Raw genomic sequence first — 20,823 nt, 5'->3', positions numbered from 1 at the left:
TCATTGAAGCCAAGTTTGCAAAGATAGGGTATTCCACACATACCTTCTAGTGGTTTTATTACTTCATTGACTATCATCACAGGACCAAGTGATTTCATATTTCTATCTCTAATAGTTCTCTTTCAAAGCTTGCTGTCATTTCATGTTTTCCCCATTTGGCTAGGATTGGTGGACACACTTGTTGGCCTTAGCACAGCATTTTGTAAACTGTCAGCAAAGAGTTAATGGGTATTGCATGATCAAATAGGAAATGTTGAAGTCAATCATATAAAAACCAGTTTTTTCACCATAGAACCTTGTAGATCCTTTAATGTGCTACTAGGAAGTGAGAATTTTCAAGAAGGGAAGTAATATACATTTCCCAAAACAGTTTTACCACAGAACCTACTTTTCACAGAACACTTTTTAAGAAGCACTGCCTTAACATATATTTAGAGATCCACATCCGTCTTCCCTTGCCCACAATTATACCTGTTTTGTGAGAAACTCGAACTGATGCATGATGTTGCAATATAATGGTATCTACAGTGTACATGTCTGGTTAACTTATAACGTGAGCACTGTGCTAAACTTGTGCAGAAAAGAGTTAACATAGCAGGCACAAGATTGCTATCTTTGGAAAGCCCTGTTTCCAGGGTTGGCCCGTGGCTGGTGTGTAGGGACTTGGTTTCCCTTTCTTCCCTGATAAGTATAGTTTACTTTGCCTAGATTGTTGGTACAAATAATGTGATTTATGCCGAGTACCTGCTTTCTTTCATAGAGTCTGGCATTTTGGTACATGCTAGGCAGAAGGTGCCTAAGTGACCAGTCCCCAGTAAAAACCTTGGGTACTGAGTCTTTAATGGGCTTCCCTGGCCAGAAATTTACCCATATGTTGATGCATTTTCTGTTGCTGAGAGAAAGGAGCATACCTCCACACCATAGGAAAAGAGCTTAAGGAAGTCTGTGCATGAATTTCTCTAGATTCCTGTGTCTTTTTCCTTTGCTGATCCTATTCTGCATCCTTTCACTGTAATAAACTTAGCTGTCAGTAAGACTGTATGCTGAGTCCTCTGAAGCCTTCTGTTGAATCACTGAATCCATGAGTGGTCTTGGGAGCCCTGAAACATAATTGCATTACATAATCTCAATTCTTCAAACATCTGTGTCTCTTACGGGCAAGGACTCCACAGTTACTTGGATTAAGCCAACTTCCCTAGGATCTCATTTCATAGGAGAAGGAATCCAAATCTGTCTGACCCCAAAGCCTTGGCTCTTGACTATTATGCTGCATTGCCTCCCAATACCAGAAATTGTGTCTACAGTGGATTGAAAGGAGGCAATGAAAGATCATTCAGGGCCATAGTGGTCTGAGACTGCTTCATACAGGAAGTAAGATTTGAGTTGGTCTTGAAAGATAAAAGGACCAGATTAAAATTGATGAAGTGGAGTGTGAAGAGTATTGTCAGTAGGTAGAACTGCATAATATAAAGGCATGCAAATGGTAAAATGTAAGATTTATTTGGGAGAAAGAGAATATAATAGTTGGGTTAGATGGGGGGTTTACATTATAAGGGATTTTTTCACACTTTTTTTTTTAAAGAAACCTTTGGCAACTGCCACTTCTTATCTATGTTATAGTTTGGCATAAGATAATATATTTAATCTAACACATAGCTATGTATTTAAGCTAAATAAATGAGATAGTATATTTGCTTAAGGTTAATAAATAAGATAATGTATCTGTTCTGCAAAGACAACCATGACTACTAAGGGCTTTGCCACCTAAACAAGTTGAAAACCCACTATTGTTAGTATTAAGAAACTATTAAAGTTTGGTGTGTTTTTTTGAGCTGAGGAGTGAAATGCTGAAAATGACATTTAACTGATATTAATCTGGTGGCAATGTGAAGAGTGTATTGGCTGGGGCCAGGGAGTGAATCTGTTTAGGTCATTGCAATCATAGCAGTCCATGTATGACAGGATTAAGAGCTTAGAGAATTGTGGAAATGAAAATAGATGAGAGATGTTATGTAGGATGAATTGTCATAATATGATAATGAACTGGATATGTGTGTGTTTGTGGGGAGAGCCAAAAGATCTGAGTCTGGGTGGTTTGGAGAAAATGTGGCATCTTTAACAGAAATACAATATTCAGGCCAGCTGTCATGCCAAGACATGACAGGTTTGATTCTAGGTGTATTGAATTGAACAATTTTTTGACATTGAAGTGGAAAAACACGTTTGGGAGCTGGTTGTGGGGTTGGATTGAAGAGAGATCAAGATTTGAGATGAGAAAGAAACTTACAGGTGGGTGATTACTATCTGAACATAGAAATCACCTTGAGGGGAAAACAGAAAAGAACACCAAGGACTGAACTCTGGTTTTATTCATTTCATAAATAAGGACTGAATATTAAAGAGCACCTTTGAAGTTAACAAGTAGTGTTACTACCTATCATAAAAACACATTTGTAGAGGACTTCTTTTAATGTGTATTGGTTGGGTAATTTTTAAAAAGTCTGTAAACTTCAATATATGAATAACTCTCCAATGAAATCAATAAATGTTCCTTCCGTGTGTGAAGCACAGTTAGGCACTGAATAACTTTCAAATAACATTTCTTCCTTCTCCAATGGCATATTGTTCTTGGTAACTTTTGGAAGGTGTGTGTACATAGACCTTTCAGTTGCCTACTTAGCAGTAGTCTTGCCTCAGCCCCTGTTTCATTTAAATACTTGGTTTGGTTAACAACAACAACAAAAAAAGATACAGAGAACAGAGTAGTGGTTACCAGAGTGGGAGGAATAGGGTGAGGGTGAAGTGGGTAAAGGAGGTCAACTGTATGGTGACGGATGAAAACAAAATTTCTGGTGGTGAGCACACTGTAAGGTGTACAGAAGTAGAAATATAATGTAGTACACATGAAACTTACATAATGTATAGATCAATGTTATCTCAATAAAAAAAATACTTGGTGTGTTAATTATTTCTTCCTTCACTTAAGTGGCATCAAGATCACTTGTTCCACCAGATTCGTACACAAGAAAAATCCTGATTCGGTTTTCCCTTAGTGCAGAAATGTTCTTAAGTATTTTGTAGATGAGTTCATAGTGTCCTTTTTTTTTTTAAAGATTCCACATATGAGTGATATCATATGGTATTTTTCTTTCTCTTTCTGGCTTACTTCACTTAGAATGATGATCTCTAGGTCCATCCATGTTGCTGCAAATGGCATTATTTTATTCTTTTTTTAAGGCTGAGTAGTATTCCATTGGATAAATATACTACAACTTCTCTATCCAGTCATCTGTCGATGGACATTTAGGTTGCTCCCATGTCTTAGCTATTGTATATAGTGCTGCTGTGAACTTTGGGGTGAATGTTTGAATTAGACTCGCAGACATAGTAAACAATCATGGTTACCAGGGAAAGGGGGTGGGAAGGGATAAATTTGGGAGTTTGAGATTTACAAATGTTAGCCACTATATATAAAAATAGATTTTTAAAAGTTTCTTCAGTACAGCACAGGAACTATGTTCAATATCTTGTAATAACCTTTAATGAAAAAGAATATGAAAACAAATATATGTATGTATATGCATGACTGGGAAATTGTACACTAGAAATTGACACACTGTAATTGACTGTACTTCAACAGCAAAAAAAGAAATGTTCTTAAGTGAATGACATTCAAACTTAGCTCTGTGCAACAAGTTTTTTTTAGAGACTAAAGGGAATGAGCACAAAAATACTCCTAAAAGAAGCTACATGGGCAAAAATGCTGGCACTAATTTGGATATGTTTCTGGCCATCATCTTTTTATTCCTACCTGCTGACATTTTTCCAGGGTAAGAACATAATCTATAAAGGCTTCCGCTCCAGAGCCTTCCCCAACATTTTTGTGCCATTTGTTCTCTCACAGGAGTTGACAGAGAATTAGATAAATGTACAGAGAGGTAACAGGAAAATGATACTTTTATTATATGCTGACTTGTATGTCCTTGGGCTTTAAGTCTCAGAAAAGTAGGAATTCCAACAAGATTGGTATGTCATTTTGTTACATCATGGTTGCCCCAAATTAGCAAACACATTATTTTTATAAAGCTCTTTTATATATGAGAATGTGTTCTACTTAATTCATTAAACTCTTCCTAAGCAATTTTCACTAATATGTTTCCATTTAATTTTTAATTTCTTTGAACATAAGCCTTCAGTAGCTCAGGGGTCATAGAGAATAACAGACTATGTATAAGTAATCATTGAGAATATCATGTTTCTCCTTATTAAGCAATTTTCTCATCCATTTCCCAGTATGTTGCATGGGTTGGCACGGTATAGTGGAAAGCACACTGACCAAATAGTCTGGATACCTGGGTTCTCACTGCAGCATATAACCTCAGCTATTTGCCTCCTGGCTCCCAATCTTTCCATCCAAAAAATAGAGCAATACTTGTTGAACCTTCAAAGAAGCTAAAGAAAACTACTTTGAAAGTGTTAATATGGAGGCTTCTTGCATTATCTTTTTACATTTTCCATAATTTTTCACAATTAAAAAAAAGTACCATAACAATTGAGAAATTTTCACATTAATTAAATCCCTGGAGATGTTATTGTGCTTAAATTTCACAACTGTATTTCCTAAAGTTCACTTTAGACCCACTTTGTAAGTTTTGACATGTAAATCAGAGGAATTTTATGAATCTTTTCTGTAAGAAAGGTTTAGTAAGGGTGTATAATAATACTAAATAATTTAAAGACTTAGTGTGATGTTCAGATTAGGAAACTTTTCACTGATGGAGACATCTGTAATTGATTTCTTTCATCTATTTGGACATCTTGTGCTCCAGAACTCATGAGGCTCACAAACATCTGCATCCTTGTTTCTGCCATTCTAGATACACATTCTTTTTATCATTAACAAACAGAAATGTTTGTTAAAAAATGAAATGGGAGATTCTGGTTTCCTGAAGCTTGTTGAAAGTCAGTATAGTATATTGAAAATAGAGAGTTCTTGTCTCGGATTCAGAGTTCTAGGCCTGGCTCTGCTGGTAACTAATTGCAAGAACTCAGGCTTGTCAATTTACTTTTTCTGGGCCTCATTTCCGCCATTATAAAACAAGTGGTTTGGATTGGACTTCTAAGGTTCTTTCTACTTTTAACATTAATTGTTTTCTAACTCTTCTTTCTAAGTGTCTGTCTGAGGAAACTGATGAAAAGATTAGGGTTGATACTAATTTTTTGAGATATTATTTATTATATTTGACTTATACCTAAGATGACCATATAATTTACTGTCCAAACAAGAGGAACCTTTTGAGGGTGAAAGGGATGCTGTTAGTAAATACACCAGAGCAGCAGCTTTAAATCAGAACTGTCCCAGATAAGCTAAATGTCTGGTTACCTTATCTGTGGTTCTGCATTATTGGCCAAAAAAGAGTATTTATTTATCACTTTGAATTCCTTTCCATGGTTTCTCTGGTTTTTTTCCTTATAGATCCGCTGTGTGTGGAAAGTAGTGCAGCGTCATGCCAGCAATCTCCAGCTAGTAAAAAAGGGATGTTCACAGATGACTTGCACAAATTGGTGGATGACTGGACAAAGGAAACAGTAGGAAGTTCTCTTATTAAGCCAAGTTTAAACCAACTTAAACAGAGTCAACAGAAACTAGAGACAGACAACTGGAACAAAGTACAAGAAGTAAGTTGTTTATACCTGATCTTCTTTATTTATGAGAACTAAAAACCATAAAAACTGATTCACTTAGGCCTGTGGTTACAGTCACTATGAGAGAGTGGTGTGACTTGACAACATAGACACTTTTATCCTTGTCTAAATTCATTATGTCTTTGAGCAAAGTATCTTTTAGACCCTGGGGTCAGCAAACATTTTCTGGGAAGGGGCCAGTTAATATTTTCATGCCATGTGGTTGCAACTACTCAACTCTGCAAAAGCAGCCCTAAACAAGTGGGTGTGGCTTTATTCTATTAAAACTTGATTTGCAAAAAGCAGTGGCAGGCTGTAGATTGCTGACCCTTCTTTTAGACTATTTTATAGCTAAAAAAAATCAAGTGTCAAAAAAGAAAGTATATGGAGTGAGGGTTAATTCAATCCTGTGGTACAAGAAGAGTTTGGGTTTTGAAGAAAAGCTATCTTATATTGTACATCAATGTTCTCAGAGCCAATAAGTTGTCTTATGTGTTTAGTATGAAAAAGACTTTTAAAGGCCTTTAAGCTAGAATATTATAAAAGGTGCCTTAAGTTTATGGACAAGATGCCTAGTTAATTGCATATGGCCTTAGGCATATGTAGAATGTAGAAAGATGTCCACAGTGCATTCTTAGAGTGGGAAGAAGACAGGCCCATAGAAGAGTATATATAGTATTTATTTATGTAAAAGTATATATATGTATATATGCATAGAAATAGGAAAATCCATTAAAATATGCTGGATGGTGGAATTTGGGCCTTATTTTACTTTGTACTTTTCTGTGTTTGAATTTTTAAAGTATGATTTTTTCAAAATGAGTAAATCTACAAAAATGTGATTCAGGGCTTAGACTCTCAACCCATATAATTGAAAGAGATATATCTGTATGTGTGTGTCTGTTACATATGTGTAGGGTGTTTGTGTGTATGTATATATATGAGTGTGTATATATATGTATGTGTATATATAGTCATTGCATATGGTTTGGTAAAGAAAGCCTGAAAATACATTTAGTGTTAACATTGAATAAAAATTTTCAAAACCCTAGATTTTCCAAACTGGTAAGCAGTGTAATCTACTTGAGGACTCTGTGTATTTATCTTTTTCCTGGCACCAATTTATACACAGATAGTATCACCATTGTAAAAATTGGAAGCCTTTAGAGGCAAATTTCAAAGCATAAATACATTTGTGCTGCCAGTGAAAGATCCTCTGAGTACTGTATAAATGGAGGCTTTTGTTGAGAGTAGGAGGGTGGTTTATTGCAGTATAATGGCGGCTGTTTGGAGGAAGAGTGAGTAGAAAATGTAGTATGAATAAAAGTGGTGAAGATTCTTAAACAGACTTGGGTTCCAATATCAGCTCAGTCATTTACTAGTTGTGTGACTTTAGACAAGTCATTTGTGCCTCAGTTTTCATGTCTTTAAAACAGAGTAATCCCAGGTAGGGATACTACCTACCTGCCGTACAGGATTGCTGTGAGGATTAAATGAGGTAACACCCATAAAGTGCCTAACACATACTGGTATCCTATATATGGTAACTCTTTTTGTATTTTTAGGTTCAGTTGATTATATCTTTGTGTAGAGAGCCCACGTTGCATGTTACTGTTCTGTAGCCTTAGAAAATTTTTTCATAGTTATATGCCAGGTCCTTTGCTGTGTGCCAGGCCCTTTGCTAGGCACTGGGTTTGATTAGCAAAAACAAGTATTTTTTTCCCTATTCTTATGGAACTTTTATGCTGGTGGGACAGTTAGATATGAACAGGCTTAGCTAAATAAATATAAAATTGCACTTCTAATAGGGACTACAGAGGAGAAATATAGGATACCATACAGTAAGGAAAATTTGACCTAGTAAAGGGAAGTTAAGGAAAGCTTCCCTGAGAAAGGGATGATTGAGCAGAGTTCTGAAGGATGAGTAGGTGTTAACCAGGCAAAAAGGGGAGGAGATATGATTCTAAACAGAACAACATATGCAAAATCCCTATATGGGGAAACGGAGCATGACGGGATTGAAAGTAGGCAAGTTTGGCTGAAGTGAAGAAAACCAAGAGGAGCTGCTGCACAGTGAATCTAAGGAGGTAGGTAGCACCTTAGTGATGGTGACGATAAGGAACTTTGTCTTTATTTTAAGAAAGATGGATAGTCATTGAAGCCCTAGGTTTGACATGATCAGATTTGTTTTCTGGAAAGATCACTGGCTTGAAACAAGAAGAAAGATTATTAAAAAAAAAAGAAGAGAGATTATTGGAGATAAGGGTAGATGTTGGTAGACCAATTAAGAGTTAGTCACAGTAGTCCAGATAAAGAAGTTGAGATGAAGGGAAGTAAACAGATTCCAAGAAATGTATAAGAGATAAAATGGACTAGAATTGGTGTTTGGCAGAGGAGAGGTGTCAAGGCTAGGTTTCTGGCTGCTCTAACTGGTTATCATTCCAGCATACCAGTTGTCAACATGGGGAACATGAGCAGCCAGTGTGTTTTGGTAGAAGAAGGATCATATGTTTGGTTTTGGTCATTTGAATCTGAGATGTTTTTGAAATGTCCAAGAGAAGATTAAGTGTAACAAGTCATCAACAATTTAGGCTTTTTAAAAAATAAAATCACATTGTTATTGTAAAATATTAATGTTTGTTATAAAATTTAATTAATGCAGAAAAGTACAAAAATTTAAAATACCACCTTTAAATCCTACCACCCAGAAATAATTGTCACTAACTTTAGTTAAACATAATTTCAGGTGTCTTTCTATGTCTGTATATGGATGCATAGAAATAGCTTTATAAAAATGTGACCATACCATATGTGCTATTTTTAAAATCAGTAGCATTGAATTTAATTACACTTTAAAGAACAGAAACTGATATGAAAAAGGGATTGCTGAACTTTAAATAAATGTGTTTTTTTTTTACCTTAAGAGATCTTGTCATTCATTCTTGAGTCAAGCTAAAAACCTTTACCCTAACTTTAGTTTGAAACTTCAGTTGAAATAAAGGGTTTTAGCTTGACCATCAATTTAGAAGAACTAAGAATTTGGGATTGGTACGAAGCTCTCCTTTAAGTGAGATTATTTACTTCTATTAGACTTATTATTCCCATGTGCATAAGATTTCAGTAATCTCTATACATATGCATAATCATGATATGATAAGGGTCAGGCAGGAATATATTATCTCAGTGTTGCAAAAAAACCATAATTGTCTGAAATTTAAATTTGTAAAAATATAACAGAAATGTCAGACTTTAGATAGTAGAAGAGGATAGGGAGGTGATATTTATTGGGCACCTACTATATGCTAGGCTCTTTCCTCTGTACCACACTCAATCATCCTCTGTCTCTAAAGAATTATGTATTAAGATGGGCTGTTGTCTGTGTCCCTGGATGAAAGAATGCCTGGGACTAACAAATGGAAGTAAAAATAGAAGAGTAGTGCTAGCATGAGGAAAGGAGACACTAAACTGTGAACAGAGATTGGGGTTAGCTGGAACTATGTTCAAATCCTCACCTTGCTATTAGCTTGATTAGTAGTGTTGGGTGTTTTCAATTTTGAGCTTCTGTTTCCTCATCTAAAAATGCCTACCTTGCAGGGCAGTTATGAAGATGAAATGAAATAAGGTATATAACTGCTTAGCACACAGAAAAGTACTCCAAAAATGGTAGCTACTCGGAATAATACTGGGAGAGTAGTAAGCCAAAAAAGAATAGGAAGGAATAGAGATGGGTAAAAGCATCTACCAAATAAACTGATCTTTGTTTTTATTTTTGTTTTTGTTAGAATACTCCATCTACTATGGGCTACACATCAACATGGATTCCTTCTCTGTCCCAAATCCGTGGAGCTGTCCCAACCTCCTTGCCACAAGGACTCTCACTCCCTTCATTTCCCGGGCCATTATCATCATATGGAATGCCCCATGTTTGTCAGTATAATGCTGTTGGGGGGCCAGGGTATCCAGTACAGTGGGTAGGAATTTCAGGAACACCACAACAATCTGTAGTAATTCCTACCCAGTCTGGGGCACCATTCCAGCCGGGGATGAATTTGCAGGCGTTTCCAGCTTCATCAGTGCAGAATCCATCCACGATCCCTCCTGGTCCCAAATGAATCAGAGTAGATGATGAAGAAAAGGGAAATTTTTTTCAGAATTATTTTCAGGACACCTGAAATATTAAACTTTCTTCTTCTTGAGTTCTGCCATATTTTCCCTAATTTGAGTTTACTTTCCACTGTATTTTTTTTTGGTTCCAATGTAGTATTTGATATAGCTCATCATCTTATAGAACTGTGCAGTTTGTACATAGAACACTGCACCCAGAAATGTTTTTTCACTTCAAATCCTATCCTCTTTGATACTTGATTTTTTAAAAATACCGTTCAGAATGCTTTAATAAGCTCGGCTTGAGCATTACCATTTCCAGGACACTTTACATGCATTGCTGAGAAGCTCCCATTTTTTATTGCTGCTCTCTGCAGCTGGATGATACTTTTCTTTAAAAGATGTAAAAACTAAATTGATACTCCCCAAATGTGGACGAAGTGAGACCCTCTAACAGCCGGAGTCTTACGCGATTCTTCACATGTTTATCTTAGGTTTACCTTTCGCAGAAGGCAGGGTAACTTGCTGCAGGAAATGTTTTGGTGTATAAAATTAGAATAACTTTGTCAACCAATATAGGCCATGAGCCCTTTTTAATGTGATTTTCTTCCCGTCGTCACAGCAGTAGGAGTGAAGCCTTGTTTTAGGTGAGGCGGAGAGAAAGGAAAAAACAGAACTGTAACAGTTCCTTGATTCTGCAGATACTGTAGCTGCTTTAGGATTTCCATAGTAATTCAGAGCAGCTATTTCCTTGTTTCTCATGTGCACTCTACATTGTTTTTGAGCATCTGAGAGGCATTGATTTGGGTTGCATTCTTTTGCAAGGGGTATATTGCAGCTGATATGAATCTCATTTGGGGGGAATCTTTGTATTCCTAACAAAGAGGATTCAAGTTACACCTCTATTAATCCATTCTTCTGAAGTGAAATTTACTTGACACAGTAGGTTTTGTAGGTTTTGAGACTTACACATGAAAACACTGGCTTTACAGGGTTCTAAGCGATGTGGGGTATACACTGTCCTGCAGTAGATAGTAGACCCTCAAAGGATACTATTTAAGTTGCCCTTAGCTTTTTTTTATTACCATTTTTTTTAGTTGTTACAGTTTCCTATTAGTATCTATAGCATCTTAGATGATTTTAGGTCTTAGATGATTTTGGCAGCCTCTTTAGAATCTGAGAGAGATCACTGTCAAGTTGCACTTTACTGGGTTTTATCCAGTTTTAGGAGGAGAGGAGGCAATGTCAAAATATACATTTTTGGTTTTCAAGAAGGTTAACTGTAATAATCTTAAAAGGCTGGTCACAGAGTTACCTAATGTTCAGTCTGTGAAATCCAAATAGAATTCTAAAATGGTATTTATTGAGTACCACATACAAACATGTTTAAAATACTTACTTTCCACTCTGAAGATTTCAAGTACACATTTACCTAATAATGAGTTTGTTTACTGGTAAACATTCCAAATTATCACCCAACATTTCTGTTAACAGATTTTCCTCCATATTCCTTTAAAAATTTTACCCCATGATTTTGCCTGGTAATGAGGAAAACTTAATGGGTGTACTTTTTTTTTTTTGCACAGTCTAATTTGTGGCATTCAGTACCTTCTTTTTTCAGAAAAATGTGTCTTATATTGCTTACCTGAGGATCAGACTCAGCATCTTAAAGATTCTGTTGCTGTCGTTTGGGGCATCCAGGGCAGCATTTTGAGAATTGCTGTTGATAAGAGCCACAGTTTCTTTTCATAAAACATACTCTGGTTTTGATGAGTCTTTCAAAGTCTTAGGTGAAGATTCTTCAAATTTATTCTACAGTATTGGTTTGCAGGTTGAAGTGATTTTAGGACATTAGTGTAATGCAGATTCTTGCATTGCAGTGTTTTCCATGTGTAGAAAAACAATGTGCCTAAAATCTGTAATTCTTTAAAACTGCCTGTGTTTCATTATGAGAGTTGGCTTTGTGTAATTACATTGAGACTTAACAACCTATAAAGTGAAAGTACTGCAGGTTTTAAGATCCCTTCTTCTCGAGTTGCAATCCTTTTAAACAGTGTACCCCAGGATGGAAAAAGCTCCATGGATGACATGCACAATTACATTTATTAATGGCTGCTCTACATCACATGTCCCACATTTTGCCACCACCTCTGTTTTATGTATAATTCATCATTCTTTTGCCTGCAGACTTTTGCAGTGCCTTGCAATACTTAGAATCTTTTCAGATTTTTTGCTGGAAAGAAAAGTAGTCTTCTAAAGTTTGAAGATGGTGAGTAGTGTACTGCTGTCTCCATGCTGACTGCAGTAGTTGGGTTAACATATATGTTATGTATACATTATGTATATGTAACGTGTGTAAGTTTAAAAATACAGAAAAAAGTGAGCTTGTGCAGAAATGAAGAAGTCAGTGTTATTCACATCACTGTGGGTTTTTAAGTTATTTTTTCCATTACTTAAATGTTTGATTCAGATTATAGTCATTTTGACTGTAAATATTAGCTAGTTTTCTATCTAGGGGGTTTGCATCATTTCATAATTTTGCTAAATCATATAATAGTGCTGTTTTCATCCTTGCCGAGGTACTTTTCCTCCCCAGAAATAATTAATTCTTGACGTAAAGCTCAGAAATTCCCTTCTTACTTAACAAAGAGCCTACTGTATAACAAGGGCCTTCTACTCATTTCCAACACACACATACAAACCTGTCCTTTCCGTTTTCCTTCTTGTAGAAGAGAAAAGGGTTATACTAAACCATCCTACCTGTAAAGTTTATTTGGGGGTAGTCTGTACGTCCAACCACCATGTTTACTTCTCAGAGTGCAAGTCTGATGAACAGTACTGTATCTCCATATGTGGCAATGTGAGCATTTCATCATGAAGTACCTGCTGCTATGTTTGTGAAGTTGGGTGTAACATCATAAGAATATGAAACCAGTATTGGTGTAAATCTAATGAAAATAAGCCTAATGTATATTTGTAGCAGTCTTGAATCTCTATTTAAGGCAATTTGCTGTAGTATAACAAATAACCATTTTGTTTTTCATCCCTTTCTTGCCAGTTTTATATCTAGCATGAATTCTAATGGTTTGACAGCAAAATTATCTGTGAAAGTTTAAAAGGCACTTTTCTGCTGCGATTTTTGGATTGAGTGTGGAGTGTTATGTACAGTATGATGGGATGGATCATTTTAGAACCCCAGTTTTAATTCCAGTCCAGTTACATTTGTTTATCTACCTCGTTTTCAGTGCTGTTTTAGGGTACACAAGTAAACACTGCCTGTGAAACTTGCTTTTTTGCCTTGATTCTCGGTATTCTTTCAGGTTCTAATCTGGCCTGCCTTCTTGTTCCAGTGCTAGCTATGAGTTTGAAATGAGAGGGACCATCACTCTGCCACCAATCTCTGTTTAAGTGATGAGAGCCACGTGCCTCTATGAAGTAAGCTTTGGGGATTTGAGGATGGAGAGCAGAGAAATAAATCCAGTTGGTGGCAATGAAGGACTTAATTATCGGAGTTAGTGGTAAAATAAACAAATGGTAAGAAATTACCTAAATTAGACAGTCCAGTGCCTGTAACTTTGCATCTTTTATTAGAGATGCATTTGTCTGTGTGCCTAAAGGGCTATGGGTTGAAATTGCTTTAACTACCACAGTGAAATAAACCTTAACAGCAGTGGCCTGTCATTCAGCATATTAGCATACTGCTAGGTATTTGCAGTGATATTTTGTTACCTTAAAATGGCCATATGTGCTTTTAGTTGAATTGTAGTTATTGGTGACTGTCTGTCCAATCTCTAAAGTTTATCAGAGGCATTGACTTTCTTCTTTGCTGTCTTTTCTGAGTGATAAACATAATGCATTCCTTTTTTTTCCCCAGAAAACTGAGCAAATGTTTGTAAATCACGTTGTTTCACGTGTTTACTGTGTATAACACTACAGCATATTTAATGTTAGTAAATACTGTATTTCAGGCTTCAGTGCACAAGTACATTCCTGAAGTATACTTGCCATCAGTTTGAGATTCAGTTATTTAATCTTGTTTGATTCAGAAAAATCTTGAGATATTTGAGGTGGTGTGCAGGCCATTTTCTAGAATTGATTGTTCATTTTTCATCCTGTAGTTTGTTGGGGATTTGTTTTTCCCCCCTTTGTTTAGAAGATTAACCAGTTGCAGGGGGTGCATAGAGAAGGCTATTGGTTTGGTAAGTATAATTTCTAGGATTGAAATTTTAAAAACACAAACAATCCAGACTGTAAAATGGTGACACTCAAACTTGATAAAACTCTTTGAAGTAAAATTAGTGTGAAATTTTTTGGAGCCAAATGCTTTCAGGTCACCCTGGAAATAGTCTTTGTATGTGAAGGATGAACACAAACATTGGTCAGGGACCTTGACAGCCAACATAGGCAGGGGCCTGGGATAGTAACTAGGTTACACTGAAGTTATTTTCAACTGAGATAGTTGGAAGATTATACAAACCAACAGCTCCCATTCTGGAAGGTTTTCTTTTAATTTAAAAAAAAAACAAACCTCAAACCAAAAGGCTAAAAGTCAAGCAAGAAGGGAAGAGAGAAACTGGGCTCTTGGAAAAAAAAAGTGCCAGTGTAAAATAAAACTTCTAAATGCGTGCTTATCATCCTTCCAGGTTTTTTTTTTTAATTTTTATGTTGCATTTCTTCTCCACTATAATTTCAGATTTCAGATTGAAGTTTGTGGTTCAGAAAATACCTTCAGCAGAAATAGTGACTGATCAGAAAGTGCAGTTGTTCAAGGTCTGTCATGCTCAATCAGTTAAAGCTGTAATTTGTTTGATATGAGTATTAAGCATGCAGACCTAGTGCAGCATGGGAGCCACTCAGGAAGTTTATGCAATTAATAAACTTTCATGCATAATTTACTATAAAGTATGCAGAATTTCAGCCACTTCTCTACACTTAACATTTAGTTGTATATGTGAACTCTCCTTTCTTAATCGGGGAATGTAGCATTATATGGAATGTTAAACCTAATTTTAATCCTTCTTGACATTAACATTTTTTTTGGGGGGTAAACCAAGTGATCTGCCTTTAAGCAGGTGTCTGATTTTGGTTCTTTGAAGCTGTGATTTTTATTTCATTTGTACCCAGCCATTGTTAAGTATTTTGTTTTGTTTCCTGGAAATTTTGTTTTGAAACAGAAAATAAAGGCTGTGTTAAAATGAGTATGTCATCTTATTAAAATGCTGTCATAGTTACCGGAATCATCTGGCTTAAACTGGTTCTTCATTTATCAAATCCGACTTAGCAGATTTTTAAAATTTTAGTCCTGTAGATATGCTGGCTGAACAAACTAACCAAACTGTGTATTCCCTCTTGATTTATAGCTCCAACAAATTGAGTTGAACCTCTTCTTCTCACGTGTCAATGAGCCATAAGTCACTATGGTTTACTGAGTGCCTACTGTGTTAGTTAGGCTTGTGATTTTTTTTAATTCACAAAACAATCCTATAAGCTAGGTCAGTTACTGTCTCTACATACAAACTCTGAGGAACAGAGATGAAAGAATTTACCAAGGTAACATAGCTAGTAAATGGTGAAACCTGGATCCAAACCCAGGTCTGTCTAACTGCAAACTCATGGGAAAATCCCATGCCATACTAACTCTCAGATATACCCTAAGAATAATAATCAAAATACATTTAGACTGGGTTTTCAACTAATTATTGTGGTTAGTATATACTCTTTTCCTATATCTTTCATGAGATTATATCCAGTGCTTATTTTATAATTTCAGGAGTAGAAGTATGTTAATGGTACAAGCAAAGATTCAAAATGTCCCCTTTGCACAAACTTATTATGGAGCATTTCCTTCCATATTGACAGTGTCTATGGTTCACCTTTAGAACAAAGTGCATTTGGAAGTCTCCCTCCCACATCTTTCTTTTACCACCCTTCAGTGACTTGGGAAACTGTCAAATGAGGTCAGACTCCCTTGTTCATTTGATAATTTAGATAGAAGAATCATACATATGTTTATGCAAATATCCCTGGGGGAAGAATAAGAGGCCTAATCAGAAATACTCAAGATTAGATGAGGATTTTTAAAGTGTTTTTAAAAAATCTATCTATTACCTTGATTTATTGACCCAGTGGCTCCAAAGTATTTTCTTAGGTGATTCCTAAAAGGAGGATACAAGGTACATAGTAGAACAAGCACAGATTTTTTTGATTCATAGACCTCTCAAACCTCTATTTTCTCATTTGTAAAATGAGGTGGTTGTATTAAAAGAGATATGTCTCAGATTTGCTAACTGTGCTTATTGTTAGACATCTCTGTTGACTTTCACAATAAATTTGCACTTGGAAAATCAGGCTGGTTTGGAAATGGGCCCTGGTTCTTATTACAGTCAATACGGATACCTCTGGGGGGTTCAGCAGACCTGGATTTGTGTTCTAGCTTTGTGAACTTAGGAAAATTCCTTAACTTTTCAGCTTCAATTTCCTTATCTAAAAAGGATAACTGCTTCAGTGGTGGTATTTTGAGACTAAGTGAAAAAACATACACAGGGCTTAGCACTGTGCCTGGTACATAAGTAGGTTTGCTCAAGTAATAGTAACGACTATTCAAGGGACCTTACAAATCACTAAAGAGAAGAGGAAACAATCATAAAGAGGTGACAAAACTGAACCCAACCTGTGAGTCAACACGAGGTCTGTTGGTGAAAGATTGGGTATTGGCGCCAATGGTGCTAGATGATGTAATAAAGTGGGATTCAGAGGTGAAAGTGTTCACATTGGGGGAGAAGACAACATACAATCTATTTAAAATGTGCCATCATTAATGAGCACTAGATAAAAGAAGATGACAGAATTAAGTCTGTGACTAAAGAGTTTAGAATAAGCTGAAGTAGTAGCAGTTGGGGAAAAGAAGGTGGGTCTTAAGATAGGAGCTCAAGACAGAAATGAAGTAAAGCATATGGTCTGAATAGGAGCTCCTAGGACCTTGGGATAAATAGATGAAGAACTGGAAAAGACTAGTTCACAAGCATGTTACAAATGAGGAAATAGGCTCAGGAATTTAACCAGTATTTGTAAGGTTTCTCCATTCCAGCTCAGAGGTTCTCATCCCTGACTATTAAAATCACCTGGGGAGCTATTTTTAAAAATTAGTGTCTTGGTTGCACAACAATGTGAATATACTTAACAGTACTGAACTGTACACTTAAGATGGTTAAGATGGTGATTTTTCTGTTATATGTATTTTACCACAATTTAAAATAAAAATTAGTGTCTGGGTCCCATCCCTATAATTAGTATTGGTTTAAAAATCTCCTCAGGTGATATGTTAGTATCATACATACTAATCTATCTAGGGTTGAGAACCACTATCATTGTTTCCTTTACTCATCAAAGGTCCTCCCTGTTATTACTGCTGGTTCAAGAAACACAAGCAATATGGCAGCCTCATTAGACTTTCTAATGAATTATTTCCTATTACCATATGAGTTTACAGCCTCTCAAACAGACCCCAAGGATTTGGGCAATAGAAAAAGCTTCAGTAGGTCCCTTACAAAAACTGAAAAGCCAGTTACTTAAGTTACTTAAGATGGACAATATCAGAAGAGTGAATCCAATGTGAACTCTCCATGCAACGTATTTATGCTTCTCTCTACCTTTCATGATAAGAATTAACATTTATTAGGTGCTTACTGTGCCAGTTAGTATGCTAAGTGCTTCATCACATCATTTAGTCTTCACAAGCTTCTGAGGTAAGTATCATTACCATCTCCCTTCTAAGCTCCTTGACTGTCTTGAAAACTGTTTTCAGTAGGTACCAAATAAATCTGGTGAATAAATTAATGAGTCTATTTCACAGATACCTTAAGGGCTCAAGAGGTTAAGTAACTTGTTAAAAGTTATATAGCGAATAAGGAGTTGAACTGGTATTGGAGCCCAGATCCCGGCTCCAAAGCACACACCACTCTGTGACACCTACTGTCCCCTTCTGCTTCCAGGGCTTTGGCCTCTGTTATTGCTACCCTTCTCAGTGGCCTATGTCTAGCATAAAGTTTCTCCTGTGCTAAATATGTTAAGACTCTTGTGTATAAGTAATGGAAAGCCAATTTGAACAAGCTTAAGAAAAAGGAATTTATTACAAAGATGGTGGGGTCTCACAAAACCGAAGGGTAATGCAGATGGGCCTTAAGAACACACAAATCAAGTGCCTGCATGTAGACAGGATTTTTCATTTCTCCTCCTCCAGCTCAATCCCCAATTCTTTGGGAAGTTACATAAAGAGTGGTTCCTGGTGCAACCATGAGGGTAAGGTAGAGCAGGTGGTACAAAAGGGACGCTGGGGAGATAAAACAGTAGATGTTTACCTATAGTCCTCTTTTGGATTGTCCCATAAACCCATATGCCATTTTCCCCATATCTACAGCTCCATAAATGCCCACACCTAACATAACCTATGGACAACTGGAAGTCACATGCAACTACTGCATCCAGAAGCAATTACATGGCATGGACATGCCCCTTCCTCATCTAGTTTAGTGACAGTCTATATGTGGCTCCTCTTGATCGTCCAACTTCCTGATAAACTTAACTGCCACCGATGTATCTCACACAATAGTAGAGAAATACTTAGATTAACCACAAAGTTCCCTTTTAGGAAAGGAGAGGGGCACACCATTATCAGCCACCCAGTCTGAGTCTGCACCATTTCCAGCTGGATTAAGAATGAATAAAAATAAATTACGAGTATAGAAGAACTTACGGGAGTCAGTTTACTGATGCTCCTTCTTTCTTAACCAGCCTGGACTTGGGCCCACTCTAGAAGAGCAGTGATTCTCAAACTTGAGCGTGCATTGAAATCAGGTGGAAAACTAGTGAGATCTGCAAAAGCTCTCGACATAAAAAGTCCATTCAAACACCAGCGGCACCAAGAGACTTAACCAAACTTTAATATGGCTTCTAGCTGCCTGAGTCTCTGGGATGACCCATCCGGAAAAGCTCAGGGCTGTAAAAAGAATTTATAGTTTGCTCTAGCTGACACCTGACGATAGACTCCTGACCTCCCTTTCTTAGAGCATTTACCAAAAAGGACTTACAATTGTGACTTCTTCCCCATCCCTTTGAGATGTATATGTATTTCCTAACACTAGAGTGTGTGTTTCAAGGACCGTTCCTTTGAAATGTAATCATCAGGAGGGCTAGGGCCTCTGTTTAACTGTGGGAGGACAGAATCCTAAATTCAGTAATTGCCAGCTAGCAGACACAGCTGGCCTAACTGCATTTACATTTGCCAACCCTTTTTTTAAGTTTTCACTTCCCTGAGTCTACTTCAGCCCCTGCTCGCTCCTCTTCCCTCCATCTCCCTTTAAAATGCTCAGTCACCTGTGCATAAATGGGAATGGAGCTCTGCTGTTTCCCTACTGTCAGTAATCTGTTCTCACTGTTTTAACTGATGTCGGGCTTTGTTTATCTTTGACATCACTTAACCACAGATTGCTGGCCCCACCTCCAGAGTTTCTGATTCAGAAGGTCTGGGGTGAGGCCGGAGAATTTATATTTCTAACAGTTCCTAGGTGCCAATGTGCTGGTCCATGTGCTTTGAGAATCACTGCTCTGGCTCATGGTCCTCATTCACCATATATGATTTTCTAGGGATACAACTTCCTCAAAACCTCATTTGACCGCCTGTTGATTTCATTTGAGGGGACTCACAACGCTAATAACAAAGTGCCAAGAATCTTGGCAACTTATGCGCTTTGAATCTTCAGATTTGCTAAAGGGAATAACCTGCCTCATCTTGTTGCAGCTCTGTTTCTAAGCTCTCTACCTAAGGACTTGGCTCCTTCTCCCTGGCATTCTGCTCAAGGTCTCCAGTTCAGAGCGTGGACAGGAAACAGTAGGCTGAGTTCAAGGATGTGAAGCCTCTTTTTTCTAATCTGCTCTGGGAATGTTACATCTACCCTTTCTTTGCATTCCAGCTGAATGCATTTACAGAGGAAGATATCACATTTGGGGGAGTTAGAGAACAAGGAACGCTATGGTGGTTTATACAGATAATCTCATTCCAGTTGCCTGGATGCCAGATTTCTAATTAGTGAAACATTTGAAGTGAGACAGAATTCTACTGCTATAAGTCAGCAAAGCCCGTGAGTATCTGACCACCAGCAATTGCTGAACTCTTGATACAGGCAGAAGGGCTGCTCTGTTTTTGAGCCTCAAGAGCAATAAGAAACTGCTTCACTGCCAAATAACACAGAATATCAACTTCAAATAAATGATATGGGAGATCTCCAATCTCTGCCAGTTCCATAGTTTAGGGTCTGTAATTTGCCACACCCCATTTCTGGAATCGGTTCTTGAATTAATATTTTTTTTTGGTCATAAGCAGTTTCTAATCCAACTCTCTTAAACAAAAATAGTAAGGATATGAGGTTGCCTCAGAGAAACCAAGGACAAGAATGCCTGAGGAATGATCTAGAACCTGGGACTTAAACACAATGAAGACTCCCTGTCTCCCATCTCTGCTCTGAGAGTGCATTTTTTTTTCCTGCAGATCAGCATCTTTTACTTCTGTCCCTCTGTTGGGAAAACTGAGTGCTGAGAGCTTCTAAGTTTTACACTTAGAGAAAAACGGATCTCTCTGGTCCAATTCCCAATTTTTAGAGAATGAGATTCTGATCAACCCATATTGGATTCGTTGTCTACCTTTGACCCAATCAGCCATGGTTATGGTTAACCTGACAGTTTTTGCTGTAACTGTAAATGGGGGGAGGGTCGTACCTAGAAAAGGAGGGCTGAGCAGATAATCCAATAGGCATCCATTATACTAGAAAACCTCTATTCCTTCCATCCTCCATCCCTTCAAGCCACTGTTCTCCCTTCACTGTTTTCAAAAGCCTTATCTATGTGCATAGCTTCACCGTCTACTCATTCTTTGCCGGTCTGGCTTATTCTAGCTCCGCTATTCTTTTATGACAAATTTCTTTATGGAGCTTGAAGCTTTCTCAGCTTTTGCATCCTAATACACTGTTACCAGACTTCATT

At 37.1% G+C, this 20,823-nt stretch overlaps 1 protein-coding gene across 2 annotated transcripts in view; it reads left to right on the top strand.

The window, feature by feature from the left end:
* The window catches only part of WNK3 (WNK lysine deficient protein kinase 3), a 128,409-nt gene extending 113,383 nt beyond the window's left edge, over positions 1-15,026 (top strand). For both annotated transcript variants that reach the window (XM_072956764.1, XM_006218265.4), the window contains exons 22-23: positions 5,477-5,679; positions 9,468-15,026. In XM_072956764.1, the coding sequence (XP_072812865.1) occupies positions 5,477-5,679; positions 9,468-9,797 (533 nt within the window). In that variant the 3' untranslated portion in view covers positions 9,798-15,026. The remainder of the gene's footprint in view (positions 1-5,476; positions 5,680-9,467) is intronic.
* Positions 15,027-20,823: the final 5,797 nt, after the last annotated feature.

The sequence above is a fragment of the Vicugna pacos genome, chromosome X, assembly GCF_048564905.1.
Source record: "Vicugna pacos chromosome X, VicPac4, whole genome shotgun sequence".
NCBI classification, from domain to species: Eukaryota; Metazoa; Chordata; class Mammalia; order Artiodactyla; family Camelidae; genus Vicugna; species Vicugna pacos.
The sequence above is the reverse complement of the archived record's forward strand: the minus strand, read 5'-3'. Positions and strand labels throughout refer to the sequence as shown.